The following is a 19,740-nucleotide window of genomic DNA, read 5'->3' on the forward strand; positions in this document are numbered from 1 at the left end:
GAAGAGGCTTTTGCAGAGTCTCTGCTGCTTTAGTAGACATTTCGTGTGCTCTGGCCTCGCCCAGAGCGGTGGCTAGTGTCAGGTTGCTCCTGGCTAGCAGTCGCCGCCAGAGGCGGATGTCCTGACCCCTCGGATGAGTTGCTCGAGTAGCACTTCGCCTAAGTCTCGGTATCCGCAGTCCTTGGGCGCTCTTCTTAAGCGGCCATGTAGTCACCGATGGACTCGCCCTCCATCTGTCTCGTTCTCCGAATTCAAACCGCTGCACGATTTGGACGGCGGTGCGAAATGGTTCTTCAGCAAAGTCTGCAGAGTCGGCCACGATACCGATTGTATCGGCGTTGGCTCTGCCAGGGCTTCCGCAATCTCGATTACCTCCGGCCCGCAATGGCTTAGGAAGTAAGCCCGCTTGCGGTTATCAGGGATCCTGTAGTTCGTTGGCTTCTAGAAAGCTTTCGAAACGGGTCATATATGTTCCCCATTTCTCCTTGCCGGGTCAAACGGTGCGGGTGGCGTGTTGCCATTTCCGCGTTTCTGCCCTGAGTTTGCTGGGTTCGGAACTAGCGTGCTTCAGCTCGGTTCTGGTTCTCCTTAGCCTCGAGATCCCACCTTCGTCGCCAATGTTAAGTTCGGGAAGTAACGAGGCTGGAGACCAGGGTAGTGACAACAGCTCTTTAATATAGGGTGAACCCAGCAACAGGCTGGGGCAAAAACCTCTCCTTTTATACAGTTCTGCTGGAGGCTTCGTCCAATCAGCAACGTGCTGATTTCCCGCTCAAATATTTAAAGGCACAACTGTTAATACATAACACTTTCAATTAAAGTAAATTAAATTAAAGACATCATTTAAAAAATATTTTAAATGATATTTAAAGATATCGTTTTAATAACTCTACACATGCACTAAAATCTAGAAAGGAGAATTTAACCACTTAGGGTAATTACTTTGCAGCGGTTTCAATGTCTTCTTATTTACTAGAAAATGCCTCTGGGAAGCCAGAAGCAGTGGTGGGATTCAGCCAGTTCGCACCACTTCGGGAGAACCAGTTGTTAACTTTCTGAGCAGTTTGACAAACTGGTTGTTAGAAGAAATAATTAGGGCGAGAACCGGTTGTTAAATTACTTGAATCCCACCACTGCCCAGAAGGATCTCTGAATTTCACTTTGCAGTTCAACAAGGCTTCCTTTTTGCTTTTGCGTTTTTTTAACAAATAAAACAATGTAAAAAAAAGAAATAGTTAGCCAGGTGTCATAATACATTGGCATTGTATATGTATGGATCCTATCCTTCCTGCCATGCCCACCAAGCCACACCCACCAAGCCATGCCACACCCAAGCCACACCCACAGAACCGGTAGTAAAAAAATTTGAAACCCACCACTGTAGCAGAGGCACCAGCGGGCCACTCCTTTGCTATTTCCAGGCCAGCCCTGTGGGCCAGATTTAAGCACCCCAACGGCCGGATCTGGCCCGTGGGCCTTGAGTTTGACCCCCCTGCTCTAGAGTATCACATAAATAGAAATAGATTCCCTGAGACATTTTCCTGACAGGAATCTGGCAGGCATCTCCATCCATACTTTGCTTCCATTCATCTCAGTTTCCCCAAAGAGACCGAAAAGCATGACTAAGTAATATCCCACTGGATTATTTTTTCCCCCTTACCTCTCTCAGCCGGCCCACCCCAGATTTATGACTATCAAGAGTCCTTTCCCCTGCCCTCTTCCCTTTTTTAAGAAACAACCCCGTCCACCCTGTTCCAGTAGGCAAAAAAACTGACCAGCAAATAAATATCATTCCTGCAATTGTAATGCTCTTTCTTTCTTTCTTTCTTTCTTTCTTTCTTTCTTTCTTTCTTTCTTTCTTTCTTTCTTTCTTTCTTTCTTTCTAATCAGCACAGCACTGCCTTGGTCCGATCTGCTCGTATAAAGGAAAAAGTGTTTTCCTTAGTTTTACTTTACTTCACTCATTCATGGTAACTTTGAACGGACGCTAAACAAACTCTTGTAATTAGAGGACTACTTGTACTTTTCCCATTGGCAATCTGAGTTGAGATAATAATTTTCACCACTCTGACTAGAAAGAGTGCAGAGAAGAGCAACCAAGATGATTAGGGGACTGGAGGCCAAAACATACAATGAATGGTTGCAGGAACTGGGCATGGCTGGTCTAGTGAAGAGAAGGACCAGGGGAGACATAATAGCAGTCTTCCATTATTTGAGGGGCTGTCACAGAGAGGAGAGGGTAGAGCTATTTTCCAAAGCACCTGAAAGCCAGACAAGGAATAATGGATAGAAACTGAACAAGGAGAGATTCAACCTGGAAATAAGGAGAATGTCAGGGTTCCAAGTAACGCCCCCAATGAAAGAAGACTCCAAGGCTAGAAGTTCCTCAAAGTTCAAAGATGTCATATTGGCACATCTGGGAACACCTGAATCTGAAAGCTTCCAGGTTTTCTCCACCCACAGAAAAGTCCAAGTCTCTGCCCAGCACCCACGTGTCCATCACATGGCCCAATCAATGCACTGGCCCCATTGGAGATGCCTCCCAGTTCCAGCCCTCCAGGTGCAGGGCACGGTGTCCTTGACTCTCAGAGAAAGGAATGTTATTATGACTATATATCTCCCCTGCTCCATACACTCCGCCCTCCCAGTTTCCCGCAGCACTAAATGTGGCAGGCCTGAAGATCCAATGCAAAAGATGGCTTCCAGGCCTGACAGAGAAATTTTCTGATAGTGAGAACAATCAATCCATGGACCAGAAGTTGCCTTCAGAAGTCGTCGGAGCTTCATCACTGGAAGCTTTCAAGAAGAGGCTGGATTGCCATCAGTCAGAAATGGTGTAGGGCAGTGATGGCTAACCTTTTCGACACCAAGTACCCAAACCGGAATGCATGTACATGTGTGTGTACTGGAGCACCACAAACCCGAAGACCAATTGGCTGGTGCGCACATGCCTGGTTTTTTGGCCGTTTTCAGGGCCATATTTCGGGCCAAAAACAGCCTGAAAATGACTTTAAAAAACAGGCCATTTTCTTGTTCTTTTTCAGGCCGAAAAACAGCCTGAAAACAGCCCTAAAAATGGCCCCCAAAAACACCTTGGTTTTTGGCCATTTTTCGGCCTGTTTTCCAGCGTTCCGGCACTCACGAAGACCAGCTGGCCAGCACGCTGCAAACCAGAAGAGGAGCTGGCAACAGCGCCATAGGTTCACCATCACGGGTATAGGGTCTCTTGCTTGGGTGGGGGGTTGGACTAGATCAGGGGTCTCCAACCTTGGCAACTTTAAGCCTGGCGGACTTCAACTCCCAGAATTCCCCAGCCATAACAACTCTTGTTATTCTTTTAGACTATTTGAAAGGAGGGTTGATTTTCTTGTCCTCTTTCCTTGATAGGGTCTCGTTGGAAAGCTATGACGAACCTTGAAAAACAGCCATACTACGAGGAGCAGGCTCGCCTCAGCAAGCAGCACCTGGAGAAGTACCCAGACTACAAGTACAAGCCCAGGCCGAAGCGGACGTGCTTAGTAGATGGCAAGAAGTTACGGATCGGCGAATATAAGGCAATCATGAGGAATCGGCGTCAAGAGATGAGGCAATATTTCAATGTGGGGTATGATCCCTTTGCATCCCACGGCATTTAATTCCATGGGAAGGGCGGGAGGAGGCGGTGTGCATATTTTGCGTGTGCCGAATTCCAGATTTTATGAATCTTAGCAAAGTTTTTCTAATGCAGCACGATGAAATAGAAGAAGGTGTAGAGCAGGGGTCCCAAACCCTGGGTTGCGGCCTCTTCAGAACCGGGGGCATGGAAGTAGTGCGCAAGCACACTCACGCACACATGCAGGCGAACCTGCATTTGTGAAAGCGGTGCGTGCACATGTGCGAAACCATCCCCTCTCCCCCACTGCCCCTCCATTTGCGCCTCCAAGGTTACTTGCGTACGGCATATATTTGGCTCAGGGCAGGGAAAAAAATCATTCTCTATGTTGAAATACTTGTAAAATTGATTCTCAGCTAGGGCATTTACCTAGCACCCGGCAACAAAAGATCCAAGCTATCATTATGATTAATAAGCATTAATAGTGAATTTCCCTAGGATGAATTTGGATCTGTCACTCTTGCCAATTTTTTTTTTTATTTGCATTTATATCCCGCCCTTCTCCGAAGACTCGGGGCGGCTTACACTATGTTAAGCAATAGTCTTCATCCATTTGTATATTATATACAAAGTCAACTTATTGCCCCCAACAATCTGGGTCCTCATTTTACCTACCTTATAAAGGATGGAAGGCTGAGTCAACCTTGGGCCTGGTGGGACTTGAACCTGCGGTAATTGCAAGCAGCTGCTGTTAATAACAGACTGTCTTACCAGTCTGAGCCACAAAGTTCCATTGGACGTCTATACCATCCATTACAGGTGCTCCGGTCCCTTAGCAACAATTCACAGTTGCGATGGACCCCAAAACGGGGACTTAACAACTGATACCCGAAGTTCTGATGGCCAACCCCCCCTCCCCCCTCGCAGACATGAGATTGCAATTCAGGTGTTTGGCAACACAGTCGCATTTACTGTTCTGCCAAAGCCATCATAAACCACAATCATGTGACTTGCGGGATGCTGCAAATGGCAGCCATTTTGCCGAGCGCCTGAAGTACGGTCATGTGACCATGTAGGATGGCGACCATCGGAACTTCGGATCCAGGCGATAGGTCCTCTTTTTGAGGTGAGGTCATAACTTTGACTGGTCGTTAAGCCATCGTTTCTAAGTCAAGGACCACCTGCCATTTTGTGGTTTCCTTGCAGCCTGCGTATGTCTCCCTGTTGTAGATGCACAAAGTGTAGAGGGAATACACTTTGCTACCGGTTCGCAAATAGGATTGCTCATGCGCAACACCTCTGCGCATTCACAGGACCTTCTGCGCATGCACAGAGTATCAAAAATGGGACGTGATGACATCCGGGCAGGTGGGCGGAGCCTCCAGCCACCGGCGCTACTGGTCCGCCCGAACCGGATAGAACCGACTGCATTTCACCACTTTATATAATATCATTTTGGCTGCATATCCTAACAGTGCTCCCATTACCTTTCTGTGGATTCAAAAGCCCTTTCCTTCTGTGCTTGAAAAGGACGGAAGCTTGTTTTCATATACTGCTCCATTGCAGGCAGTCCTTGACTTGCTATGGTTCCTTTAGTGACCGTTCGAAGTTACAGCGGCATTGAAAAAAAGTGATTTATGACCATTTTTCCCTCTTACGACCGTTGCAGCATCCCCATGGTCACATGATCGGATGCTTAGCGACTGGCATGTATTTATGATGGTTACAGTATTCCAGGGTCCTGTGTTCACCTCTTGTGACCTTCAATGGGGCAGCCCAATTCACTTAACAACAGGGACAATAAAAAGTTCATAAAATGCGCCAAAATTCACTTAACAACTGTCTCACTCAGCAACAGATACGTTGGTCTCAATTATAGATTCCAAAAGATATGTTGGAATACTGCATCCAGTTTTGGGCGCTACAATGTAAAAAGGATATGGAGACTCTAGAAAGAGTGCAGAGAAGAGCAACAAAGATGATGAAGGGGCTTGAGGCTAAAACATATGAAGAACTGGGTATGTCTAGTTTAATGAAAAGAAAGACTAGGGGAGACATGATAGCAATGTTCCAGTATCTCAGGGGCTGCCACAAAGAAGAGGGAGTCAAGCTATTCTCCAAAGCCCCTGAGGGCAGGACAAGAAGCAATGGGTGGAAACTGATCAAGGAGAGAAGCAAGTTAGAACTAAGGAGAAATTTCCTGACAGTGAGAATAATTAATAGGTGGAACAACTTGCCAGCAGAAGTTGTGACTGCTCCAACACTGGAAAGTTTTTAAGAAGATGATGGATAACCATTTGTCTGAAGTGGTGTAGGGTTTCCTGCCTGGGCAGGGGGTTGGACTAGAAGACCTCCAAGGTCCCTTCCAACTCTGTTATTCTGTTCTATTCTATTCTATTCTGTTCTATTCTATTCTTCTATTCTATTATGGTCATAAGTCAAGAACTACCTGAAGTAGCATGACGAGATTTGCTGGCTTCTATGCCTCTGCAGGATTCCAGCTCCGTTTATTTATTTATTTATATATATATATATATATATATATATATATATATATATATATATATATATATATATATATATATATATATATATATATATATATATATATATATATATATATATATATATATATATATATATATATATGTAGGTCTTTGGTTTTGGGACCTCAGAAAACAAATATATATATATATATATATATATATATATATATATATATATATATATATATATATATATATATATATATATATATATATATATATATATATATATATATATATATATATATATATATATATAAATATATATAAATATATAAATATATAATATATAAATATATAATATATAATATAAATATATAAATATATAAATATATAATATTTATATATTTATTTATTTATTTATTTATATATTTATTTATTTATATCTTTATTTATATCTTTATTTATACATATATATATATATATATATATATGTAGATCTTTGGTTATTCGGGTTTTCTCCCGCGTAAAATTGGAAGTGTCTTGGCGACGTTTCGACGAAGTCTCATTCGTCATCTTCAGGCTTCAGCTTCGTGCTTCTGGGAGCAATGTGTGACTGCAGCTGTTTCTTCCTTTTTAACTGCTAGTGGGGGTTTGAACTGATTGGGTGGGAGCTTGGCTGTGCTCTGATTGGATGGGGTTTTTTTGGTGCTCTGATTGGATGGGGATGTGTCCTCTTTGGGTGGGGGCTTGGTTGTGCTCAGATTAGTCTGAGCTGCAGGGGGATTTGAGCTGTTGAGCTGCATAGCTGTTGTTTGGCTTTGTGTTCGTGGTCGTGCTACATCTTCATAGTGGGTGTCAGTCTGCTGCATGTATGGATTGGAGGGGTTTGAAATGGTTAATCTTGCAGCTGTGGTCTGGCTTCTGGTCCTTGGTCGTGCTTCATGATCAGTGTGGGTTTGGGTCTGCTTTCTGCTTTAAAAAGGAAGAAACAGCTGCAGTCACACATTGCTCCCAGAAGCACGAAGCTGAAGCCTGAAGATGACGAATGAGACTTCGTCGAAACGTCGCCAAGACACTTCCAATTTTACGCGGGAGAAAACCCGAATAACCAAAGATCTACATACAAACACCCGCGAAAACCTCAGAAAACACACACACACACACACATACACACACACACACACATATATACATAGATATATACATATACATATATATATATATATATATATATATATATATATATATATATATATATATATATATATATATATATATATATATATACTTTCGTATTTGTGGATTAAGCACCGGTTTCCATCTCTCCCGTCGAAATCAAAGGGTGTTTACCTCTGGCTGGACCATGCCGAGTGTGTTTGGAACGATAGCCGCTTGTTTGGAGTTTGGCTAATGGGTGTCAGTAATGATGAGTGGAGATGAATTTGTCCAGTAGCTGCTATGTGTCAGAAAGGCAGAGGTTTTTTTTCCCCCTAAACAAGCGACAGTGTGTGTTGTAATAATAAGCAGATTTCTCAGCCCAGAAATCTGAGCCGCTTAACCCTGTGGTGTTGGCAATTCGAATGATCCCCCCCTCACCCCCATGGTATACAATGAATCAAACACAGGGATGCCAGCCAAACCTTGGCATCGGGAGATTAAAGAGAGAAGGAGGGAGGGAAGATCTTTTGGAGAAAGAGTAGGAGACAACAAAAGCCTCCCAAATTCCACTTATCTCCCCGACACTGATGCTTGACAATGTGAGAAGAGGGGAAGGAACATCTTGGAAGATTTAAAAAAACGTTATTCAACTTCTTTACGGATTCTGCCAAAGAGTGGTCTGTCTTTTGCCGTTAGAGGAAAAACAGTCTTTATCTAGCCGAAGCCGATTTGGGGCTTTTTGGAAATGTTTGTCCAATTGCGCAATTAATGCCTCTGGAAGCGGTGGTTAAATCGGGAGCCCTTTGGAAGGCAGTGGCTGTTAACAAGCACTTAGCAGGTTGTTGCACTCGGCATAGGATCAGACTGCAGGGCTGAGATCCTAATCTGTTGCAATTGGGACATGTGAGTGAAACAACACAGTCAGGGACTTTCCACAATAGAAGCGGGCGGGTTCCCAAAAACCAATCTTTGTTCTACGTTAGCGGAGGCCTTTCGGAGTGCAAAAATCCCTTTCTTAGGATTTGTTCTTAAGCCAAAGAAATGTTTTCATACGGGATGGGGGCCTTTCAAGTACTTTTATCCAGGCGGTTTCACGTCGCTTTTGATTTCAAGGACATTCCAGTCTTAAGTTCTCAGAGGTGGTAAAGCTGTATTAGGGGCGTCCGTGTCGCCAAACCCACCTTCTGTAAGGTATAAAATTCAATTTAATCTGACAGCTTTCTAGACGCAGGGATTTCACTTATTAGGTTTATTTTATTTTTCTTGCTGGTTGACGTTTGTGGGGAATCCTTCAATCAGGTTTATTCTCCAGTTCCATCAGCAATGGATTACCCTAATAAAGAGTTGCGGTAAAAAAAGAACAAAAACACATATTCTGTTCCCTTAGTTAGGTTAACCTTCGCATCTACCTGAACATCTTTGAACAGTCATTCACTTGTCATCAACTCTTAGAATAGGGGTGTCAAACTCAAGGCATGGGGGTCATAACTGGCCTGCAGGGTGCTTAGATCTGGCCTGCGGGGCCATCCTGTGTTGTGACTCGTCCTCCCTCCTCTCCTCAGCTGGGCCCCTCCCGTCTCCAACCGGCCAGTTATCAGACTCCGAGTCTGATAATGAAGATGAATGGCCTGTCATGCCTCCAGCCCCCGGCCCTGGCCCCATGCCCGGAGACGATTCCAGGAGTGAAAGGAGTAGCCCAATAAATCTCACTCATACAGTGTGTGTTCCTTTGGCTCAGCCGTCAGAGCAGGAAGCCAGCCAGGTATTGGAATTGCTCAGGCCTACTCCTTCTGACCCCTCCCTTTCCCAGACAGCAGATCCAGCTGAAGACAATTCAAAGTGGGAGGATCCTCGCTTCCGGAGATCTGAGAGGTGATGCCAGCAGAAGGAAGGGAGGAGCAGGCCTGGATAAATGCTGAGTCATGGAGCCACACCCGACAGCCTATATAAAGGACCTGCTTTTGGCATTCCGACCTTGAGTCAAGCAAAGTCTTATCGAGTTTGCTGATACCAGACCCTATCGCTGAAGTCACAACCTGGACTCCTGCCTGCCCTGATAAACCTCGAAGGAACTTGGCAAGCTGCAGAGGCTTCGTTGCCAAGTTTGTTAAGGACTTCCTTGACTCGTTCGTTGGAGTGGGGGTTGGGACATTACATCTCGGAAACACCAAAGGACGGGTCCGCGGTGCCTCTGTCAGCGAAAACGGAGGTCGGGAGGGCCGTGGGTGGCCCTCATGAACTCCATTTTCATTGGCAGAGGGTTGCAGGAGGCCATCTCAGCCGCAAACAGAGCTTGGGAGCCCCCGACACAAGTGACGTCCAGCTGGCCACGCCCACCCCAGCTCCCTGAGGTCCAACACGACCCTGATGCGGCCCTCAGTGAAATTGAGTTTGACATCCCTGCCTTAGAATGTCGCTGTAAAAAATTGTGGCTCGAGGAGTCTGTATCCCCAACAACATTGGACGTCCATCCCAAGTTCCTTCTAATGTGATGAGACTGTAATTATGAGAATTATGTTTATACATGTGATATACAGAGGGTTCTTGACTTACAACCACATAGTCTTACCACTGGTTCGCGCCGTGGACGCTCGCTTCGCTTCCATGTGTGCGCCCGGCCTTCCATGCATTCACTTTGCTCATGCGCACACCTTCCATGCATGCACCTGGCCTCGAAAACATGGCTAAATAGGATGGTATTATGCCAGGGCAGGGGGCCAGACTGGGCAGGGTGGGGGCGGAGCTGGGCCCACCCACGATCGCCACTACCGGTTCATCCTGAACTGGTCTGAACCGGCTGAATACCACCACTGCTTACAACCCATTTGTTTAGGGACAGTTAGAAATTGCAACAGCATAGACAAAAAGCTTTTCACACTTATGGCCGTCGCAGCATCCCAATAATCACATATATCAAAATTCAGATACTTGACAACTGGTTCGTATTTATGACAGTTGCAGCGTCCCAGGGTCATATGAACACTTTTTGTACCTTTTTGGCAAGCGACATCAAGGCCTCTGGTGGCTCAGACTGCTAAGACAGTCTGTTATTAACACAGCTGCTTGCAATTACTGCAGGTTCAAGTCCCATCAGGCCCAAGGTTGACTCAGCCTTCCATCCTTTATAAGGTAGGTAAAATGAGGACCCAGATTGTTGGGGGGGCAATAAGTTGACTTTGTATATAATATACAAATGGATGAAGACTATTGCTTAACATAGTGTAAGCTACCCTGAGTCTTCGGAGAAGGACGGGATATAAATGCAAATAAAAAAAAAAAACGAGAGAAGCCAGATTCACTTAACAGCCATGTTACTAACCGCAACTGTAGTGATTCATTTAATGATATATGGCAAAAAATGTCATAACATGGGGCAAAACTCACTTAACAGCTGTTGCTCAGCCATGGAAATTTTGGGCTCAATTGTGGTCGTAAGTCAAGGATTACCTGTAATATATTTACTATATTTATTTGATTTAGTATCAATGAAATGAAATCAAAGTCAGTTCTAACCTTGGCCTCACTCTACTTTTGGAATGTAGTCATAGGTCTGTCCCTCCACAGCCAAAACTGACCGTCGGCAGAAGAAAAATGAGGTACCTTTGCTTTAGGTCAGTGGTTCTCAACCTTTATAGTGCTGCGACCCCTTTAATACAATTCCCCACGATGTGGTGACCCCTTTAATACAATTCCCCACGATGTGGCGACCCCAACCGTAAAATTATTTTCGTTTTGAATTTATTGCGCCTGAAGCCGTATAGAATAGAATAGAATTTTTATTGGCCAAGTGTGATTGGACACACAAGGAATTTGTCTTGGTGCATATGCTCTCAGTGTACATAAAAGAAAAGATACGTTCATCAAGGTACAACATTTACAACACAATTGATGATCAATATATCAATATAAATCATAAGGATTGCCAGCAACAAGTTATAGTCATACAGTCATAAGTGGAAAGAGATTGGTGATGGGAACTATGAAACGATTAATAGTAGTGCAGATTCAGTAAATAGTCTGACAGTGTTGAGGGAATTATTTGTTTAGCAGAGTGATGGCCTTCGGGAAAAAACTGTTCTTGTGTCTAGTTGTTCTGGTGTGCAGTGCTCTATAGCGTCGTTTTGAGGGTAGGAGTTGAAACAGTTTATGTCCAGGATGCGAGGGATCTGCAAATATTTTCACGGCCCTCTTCTTGATTCGTGCAGTATACAGGTCCTCAATGGAAGGCAAGTTGGTAGCAATTATTTTTTCTGCAGTTCTAATTATCCTCTGAAGTCTGTGTTTTTCTTGTTGGGTTGCAGAACCGAACCAGACAGTTATAGAGGTGCAAATGACAGACTCAATAATTCCTCTGTAGAACTGGATCAGCAGCTCCTTGGGCAGTTTGAGCTTACTGAGTTGGCGCAGAAAGAACATTCTTTGTTGTCCTTTTTTAATGATGTTTTTGATGTTAGCTGTCCATTTGAGATCTTGCGATATGATAGAACCCAGAAATTTGAAGGTTTCTACTGTTGATACTGTGTTGTCAAGTATTGTGAGAGGCTAGCGATCTGAACTGCTTGCGATTGCCTTGAGGACGGAGGTATTAAAGCGGAGACTCCTCCCCTATTAAGTTTATCGCGCCTGAAGCCAGATTAGGCTAGTGATTGGGAGTGATTGCAGCTGGCTTGAGAGGGAGACATCAGAGCAAAGATTTCTCTCTTTTTTAATTCATCGCGCCTGAAGCCGAATTCGGCTAGCGATTTGAAGAGCCTGCAGCTGGCTTGTGGAGTCAACCATTGGAGCGCGATTCTTCGACTCACAAGTCGAAGAATACTTCCCATATTTCCAATGGTCTTAGGCGACCCCTGGCAAATCATCATTCGACCCCCAACGGGGTCGCGACCCACAGGTTGAGAACCGCTGCTTTAGGTACCAAGAAGGAAGAACAATGGTTTTCTAATATAGGGGTCTCCAACCTTGGCAACTGTATGTTGTGGCCCACCAGCAGATCTGGCAGCAGATTCAGACAGTGAGGAGGTGGGGAGGAACATGGGCTAGTCATGGAGTCTGAGGAAGGCTCTGATGAGGACTCTGCGTCGGAGGCAGAGAGAGGGCCAGAGCTGTATGCCAGTTATCAGCTGCCTTCGGAGTCAGACATCAGTGAGGCAGACGAACAGCTGGAGCCTGTTCCCAGTGTGCGCATGCGCAGAGTTGCCAGGAACAGCTAAAGAAGAAGGGTCGACTTGGGAGTAAGGCCACAGGGGAACTATGAATGGCCCTTCCCAGAGGGAATAAAAGAGGAGCGAAAGGGGAGTGTACAGGAGACAATTAGTTCATTACTGCATTCTTGCCAAGTATTGCAATGTCTGAAAGATATCGGCCTGGCCACTCTCCAAGCCTCATAAAGGTCAGTAATTGTGAACTATCTTGAAAGACTTTGCTGGAGAGGAGTTCACTGTAAATTAAATAAAAGAGGTTTTATCGGGACGAGGACTTGGTTTCATGCTGCTGGGGAAGCCTAGGTCAGAACGCTATAAGCCTGACGGACTTCAACTCCCAGAATTCCCAAAGCTGGCTGGGGAATTCTGGGAGTTGAAGTCCTCCAGGCTTATAGTTGCCAAAGTTGGAAACCGCTGATCTAACGCAATGTTTCTCAACCTTGTGAACTTGAAGGTTGTGTGGACTTTTATTTATTCATTTAGTCAGTCATGTATAAGATAATAGGTAAAAGAATAAACATAATTTGGATACATGAAAAGAGTGGTAAAAAAGGAATATTAGGACAGGGACGGTAGGCACACAGGTGCACCTCTTAGGTATGGGGTGAGGTCAACAGTAGATAGTTTAAGCTTAAAGTTTTGGAGGTTTGGGGATGAAACTACAGAGTCAGGTAGTGCATTCCAGGCATTGACCACTCTGTTGCTGAAGTCATATTTTCTGCCATCGAGTTTGGAGCGGTTTACCTTGACTTTGTATCTATTATTTGCTCATGTATTGTTGTGGTTGAAGCTGAAGTAGTCATTGACAGGTAGGACATTGTGGTAGATAATTTTATGTACCATGCTTAGGTCAGACTGAAGTCTGCACACTTCTAAGTTGTCTAAGCCCAAAATTTGGAGTCTGGTGGCATAAGGTATTTTATTGCGGGTAGAGGAATAGAGGACTCTTCTCGTAAAATATCTCTGGACTCTCTTGATTGTATTTATGTCTGATATGCAGTGCAGGTTCCAGACAGATGAGCTCTATTCAAGAATTGGTCTGGCAAATGTTTTGTGTGCTCTATATTACCAGAGAAGAAGCATCGCAAGATTAGGTTAACTTCAAGCTCTCAAGGTTGAGAAACTCTGCTCTGATGGCCTTGATCAGAATGGCTGTGCCTTTTGGAACAGATGGTCAACCCTCTGCTTCTCTGTTTCAATGGAAGGAAAGGGATCGCTGACAAGCCGCCCCTTATTCCCTGGATAATGTTGTTTGTCTTAGAAATAATACACAAACAGCCGCCACCTTTTGGCTAACAAAAGCAAGATATTTTGGACATGTGGCAAAGAACGGAGAGCCAATGCAGCCCCTAGAGAGCTTTCCAGGATCAGTCAAAAGCTTATTGTACGCTCAACCGGATGGGCCGCTGTATGGCTTTGCTCTCCAGTCAAATCTGCTTGCTCTCTAAAGATGTTTCTCTTCTCTCGCCCGGTGAGGTTTCTCCTTCCAGATGGACAGATTTTTTTTTTTTGGGGGGGGGGAGGGTATTATGAGGCTAAATCATGTCCAACTGCAATATTATCACAGAGGAATTAGTTTCTCGGAAGAGAAGAGAGAGAAAATGAGCCTCAGAGGTTTGCAGGGCTCGTGGAATAGAAATAGGAATGCGGCTGGACGAGGAGAGAATGCAGAAGGTCCAAGAATAACTTGCTTCTTTTGCTCTGCCAGTGAAAATGGGCTCCTGGGCTCCATTTTCAGCGGTGATAACGTCCTGCAACCCTCGGGCGTCGAAAACGGAGTTGGGGAGGGACACCTGCAGCCCTTGCTAGCTCAGTTTTTCTGAACAAAAGCACCACGGGCCAGATCTAAGCATTGGTCTGGACGGCCCCGCGGGCCAAAACTAAATACCTCACTGGCCGGAGATGCAGCCTGCGGGCCTTGAGTTTGACGGCCCTGTTCTAAACCATCTATAGGGGTCGGTGGTGAATTCCATTTTTTTTTTACTACCGGTTCTGTGGGCGTGGCTTGGTGGGCGTGGTGTGGCTTGGTGGGCGTGGCAGGGAAAGGATACTGCAAAATCTCCACTCCCACCCCACTCCAGGAGAAGGATACTGCAAAATCCCCATTCCCTCCCCACTCCTGGGGGAAGGAAACTGCAAAATCCCCACTCCCACCCCACTCCTGGGGGAAGGATACTGCAAAATCCCCATTCCCTCCCCACTCCTGGGGAAAGGATATTGCAAAATCTCCATTTCCACCCCACTCCTGGGGGAAGGATACTGCAAAATCCCCATTCCCACCCCACTCCTGGGGAAAGGATATTGCAAAATCTCCACTCCCACCCCACTCCAGGAGAAGGATACTGCAAAATCCCCATTCCCTCCCCACTCCTGGGGGAAGAATATTGCAAAATCCCCATTCCCACCCCACTCCTGGGGGAAGGATATTGCAAAATCCCCATTCCCACCCCACTCCTGGGGGAAGGAAACTGCAAAATCCCCATTCCCACCCCACTCCTGGGGAAAGGATATTGCAAAATCTCCATTTCCACCCCACTCCTGGGGGAAGGAAACTGCAAAATCCCCATTCCCTCCCCACTCCTGGGGAAAGGATATTGCAAAATCTCCATTCCCACCCAACTATGGGGCCAGCCAGAGGTGGTCTTTGCGGGTTCTCTGAACTACTCAGAATTTCCGCTACCGGTTCTCCAGAACCCGTCAGAACCTGCTGAATTTTCTGGATGAGTTCATCATCACCGACGTGCTGGTGATACCCAGTTCTGTCTTTGAATTGCGCTGGCCGAGTAATGATGTCAAGATTTAGTCCATGTGCCTGAAGGTTGTTAGAGTCAACTAACAACTAGGATGGGAAGGAAAAAGCTTAGGCTTAAAGCAAATGAGACTGAACGGAGATATATTTCTGGGTCTGGCTTTAGGTTTAGAGATTTCCTGTTATTCAAATTAGTTTCTGGATCAATGGCCTTTATTAACAAATCAGATTAACTGCAGTGATTTGAATGAAGCATTTGGCAATTATGGTTAGCTTCTCTCTCTCTCTCTCTCTCTCTCTCTCTTTCTCCCCCTCTCTCTTTCTCTCTCTCTTTCTCTCCCTCTCTCTCTCTTTCTCTCTCTCTCTCTCTCTCTCTCTCTCCCTCTCCCTCTTTCTCCCTCTCTCTCTTTCTCTCCCTCTCTTTCTTTCTCTCTCTTTCTTTCTCTCCCTCTCTCTCTTTCTCTCCCTCTCTCTCTCCCTCTCCCTCTCCCTCTCCCTCCCTCTCTCTCCTTCTCTTTCTCTTTCTCTCCCTCTCTCTTTCTTTCTCCCCCCTCTCCCTCTTTCTCTCTCTCTCTCTTTTTCTCTCTCTCTTTCTTTCTCTCCCTCTCTCTCTCTCTCTCTCTCTCTCCCTCCCTCTTTCTCTCTCTCTCCTGTTTTTGCCTTGATCTCTTCTCAAACCAGTTAGGATTAAGGAGCTGCTTACTAAATGCATGTCTCTGTTTGCAAAGCTAGCTAAAACGTATACACAGGGAAAGAGAAAAAGAGAGACCATTGAATAAAATCAGAATTATGACTTCAATCTTATCCAATTCAATGTCATTTTTGAATAATTAGCTATAAGAATTGGAGGGCTAAATCTCTGATTCAGAAGCCCAGTTGTGTGATGTTGCCTCCCACCACGTCTCCAATGCTTTCCCCCTGCATTTTTTCATGGTTTTATAAAAGTGTCTCTGCAAAGATTTAGAGTACAAAGTGAGTAATTCTTTTGCACATTGTGGCTGTGTCCATGCAAGATGGCTACAGTGCTGTTGAACAGAGATTTCCCATCATATGAGATCAAAGTCTCCAATTTTTTGACCGTGTGGGATCTGGATCCACTCTAAGTCAATCACTGGGACCAGAGGTTTAGTCTTCCAAGCTTTCAGACTCGCGCTGGAGCCCATCCTCAGGGAACGTCTCTCGACCAGAATGTGTGCTTTGGGCTATTCTAGGTGTGGTATTTATGTGGTAGGACAGACGGGGAGGAAACTAACCACCAGATTGCAAAAACTCAAGAAAATGGTCAGATGAGGAGACCCAAACTCATTGGTAACCTCATGTTGCAATGAAATTGATGCATTCAATTTTGCAGCTACTAAGATTGTTGGCCGAGCAGGTACAAAAATAGGCAGGGAAATGATTGAAGCCCGGGAAACAGCCTCTCAGTCAACAGGAGTGCTGATTTACCACCAGGTACTTAGAAGCTGAGGACTTGACAGCAAAACAGCCCCCCACCATGGTGCAGGAAGCCGAGTAGGCCAGGCCTACCCAGCAACCGAGCAGAGAACCCCTTGCTAACATTTTTGAAGTCTACCCCTGGAAGAGATGAATATGTGGCTCTCCAATGTTTGTTTTTTTTTAATTTACATTTATATCCCGCCCTTCTCCGAAGACTCAGGGCGGCTTACAGTGTGTAAGGCAATAGTCTCATTCTATTTGTATATTTACAAAGTCAACTTATTGCCCCCCCAACAATCTGGGTCCTCATTTTACCTACCTTATAAAGGATAGAAGGCTGAGTCATGTTGCTGAACTACTTATTTATTTATTTTTATAAATAAATCTGGCATCTCTCACCACTGACCATACTAAGTGGAGCTGCTGGGAATTGTACTCCAGCAACATCTGAAGAAGTTGTCCCAAAGGTACTTTTCCAAAAGGCAATTGGACTTTCTTGGTGAAAAGGAAAGAAAGTCCAATGAAGCCTTTTGGAAAAGCAACTCTGGGACAGCCATTACCTGGATGATGGAGATTCTCCATAAACATCTGAAGTAGTTCCATCTCTACTCTAAAACATGGGAAAGAGAAGAACCACTTAGAAGAGTGTTGGAAGAAATATCCATCTGGTTCACTTACAAGCCGGGAGAAAGACACTGGAAACCTGGAGGCTGATTGAAAGATGATTTAATGATGAAGCAAAACCACCAAGCACGCACGATTCTGCGGAGCTGACCACATGGAGTTGAGAGTGAGCGGTATTTATACCTTCTCTTGGGCTTTGAACTTGAACTTCCTGTTCCTGTTCAAGAACATGTATTCTATTGGCTGTTGTAGGGGTCATAACTGGCTCTGTAGGTTGTCTGAGGTAGGTTTGGTTGAGGTTTGCTGGGGGTGGTGCAGCTGAGATGATGCAGTGAAGGAGCTTGTGTTCTGAAAGGCTGTTGGGCAATTCCTATTATGGCTGAGGGCTAACCCTACCTGTTGTGGTCCGTCAGCAGCCTGCGGAGCTGGCAATGGAGTCGGACAGTGATGAGGCTGAGGAAGAACAGGGGCCAGTCCTGGAGGCTGAGGAAGGCCCGGATGAGGGCTCTGCATCGGAGGCAGAGGTGGGGCCAGGGCCATCGGGGAGTGAGGTGCAGACTCCAGAGCCTCCAGGGGCTGACAGTAGTGAGGCAAAGGAACAGGAGGAGCCTTTCCTAATGAAAGCATGAGAAGAGCTGCCAGAAGGCAAGAGCAGCTCAAGCAAAGAGGACGACTTGGGAGATGATTGGCCCCTCCCATAAGGCTTAAAAGACCAGCAATGGTGTTTGGGCTCTTTGCCGAAAAACAACGTTGATAGCTTTGTCTTGTTGCATTTGTGTTGTATCGGTGTCTTCTGAACTTTTGCCAAGAAAGGCCTTTGGCAGTTTGCCTAATTGGACCAAGGTTGATGATAGGACTGAGGAATTGGGAGGAATTTGCTTTAATTTAGTGGGACTGCGCTGAGAATGAATGAATTCTCAGCTGCTGTAATAAAGTTTGTTTGTTTTTACACTGACTGAGTTTCCTACAACCTACTTGGGCCTGGGTCACAACACTACCTTTGTTCAGACCTTGCTGCAGGGAGTAATGGAGTACCAAATCTGCATCTCTAAAAGCTGCCTCCACTTAGTATCTGCTTGGGGGCAGGGAGCTGGGGCTCTGAGTTTCTGTCTACCTTAGGATTTTTATTTCTCGTCCATATTTTATCCTGCCTTTTTAATACTTCTCAAAATGTTTCATTCTTCTAGGAGAGGGATGGGTGCTAACTTTCTACAAGAGGACTCCCTTTTCCATATCTTAACTACTTCTCACGCCTTTATCTTCCTTTATCATCCACAGGCAGCAAGCACAGATTCCTATTGCGACAGCCGGTGTCGTCTACCCGGGAGCCATCGCCATGACGGGAATGCCCTCCCCGCATCTTCCCTCCGAGCATTCAAGTGTATCTAGTAGCCCAGAACCTGGGATGCCCATCATCCAGAGCACTTACGGCATCAAAAACGAGGAGACTTCTCACGTCAAAGAGGAGATCCAGAGCGAGGACATCAACGGCGAAATGTACGAAGACGATGAGGATGAAGAAGACGATCGCGATGTGGACTACGGCAGTGAAAGCGAAAACCACATTGCAGGACAAGCCAACTGATCGGGGGGGTGGTTTTTTTTCCCATTCTTGGTTTTTGACCTCGGAGGACTTTAACGGAGACCCCACCCCCCACCCCTCCAGTCCGGTTTCTTGCCCAGTGGCCAAGCACACGAACTGGATCCTCACACACTGACTGTTACTTAAAACTTTTTTAGTCTTAACTAGTTGGGACATCAGCTGATCAGGAGATATCAGCCCTGCGTTGAGAACTTTGGAAAACCAAGAAAGGAATTCTAAAAGAAAGGAGGAAAAAACAAAAAGAAAGAAAGACAAAAAGGCTCAGAGGAAGAAACCCTATCAAGGAAGTCAGTCGTGACAAAGAAAAAGAAAAAAAAAGGACAAAAAAAAAAAAAAGCTATGGGTAACATAATGCCAGTAATTCAGCTGCTATACCCAAGCACTGAAGTCTTACCCGTTCGACCTTTTATTATTATTTTTTTCAAATAAACTTTATGGCTATTTGTTCTATAATGTTCTAGAAAATTCTCACTCAGGTACACAGTGCCAACAAGTGGCTTGTGAATGTGTTCTGTTGTTTTGTGTACAATTTAAAGAAAAATTAAGATTTTTGGGGTGGGGGGTGGGGTGGGGAGAGATAACGATGCATCTGGTAAGAAGGGAAGGAGAAACGATACGCTTCTTTTAATTCCTACCCTTCCTTGTGTTTCCACCATCTTTTCTTCCACCGTTCCAGAATTAGACTTGAAAGCACGTTATTGCATCTGGCAGGGATGCAGGGACCAAGCCAGGTCGAACCCATGCAGAATCTGAGTCATGGTGGCTCCGCAGCGGGGAAGAGAACCCGAAGGATTATTGTGTAGAAAAATCGAAATGCTGGAGAGATTGAACCTCTAGGATCTGCTCAGAGCCTTTGGTGTCTTATGCCAGTGCCAATGGGATACTGC

At 45.2% G+C, this 19,740-nt stretch overlaps 1 protein-coding gene across 3 annotated transcripts in view; it reads left to right on the forward strand.

Moving 5' to 3' along the window:
• Positions 1-19,375, forward strand: part of SOX5 (SRY-box transcription factor 5) — a 623,404-nt gene extending 604,029 nt beyond the window's left edge. For all 3 annotated transcript variants that reach the window (XM_058191770.1, XM_058191771.1, XM_058191772.1), the window contains exons 14-15: positions 3,388-3,604; positions 18,529-19,375. In XM_058191770.1, coding sequence (XP_058047753.1) covers positions 3,388-3,604; positions 18,529-18,835 — 524 coding nt within the window. In that variant the 3' untranslated portion in view covers positions 18,836-19,375. The remainder of the gene's footprint in view (positions 1-3,387; positions 3,605-18,528) is intronic.
• Positions 19,376-19,740: the final 365 nt, after the last annotated feature.

This window comes from Ahaetulla prasina, chromosome 7, assembly GCF_028640845.1.
Source record: "Ahaetulla prasina isolate Xishuangbanna chromosome 7, ASM2864084v1, whole genome shotgun sequence".
Taxonomy (NCBI): domain Eukaryota; kingdom Metazoa; phylum Chordata; class Lepidosauria; order Squamata; family Colubridae; genus Ahaetulla; species Ahaetulla prasina.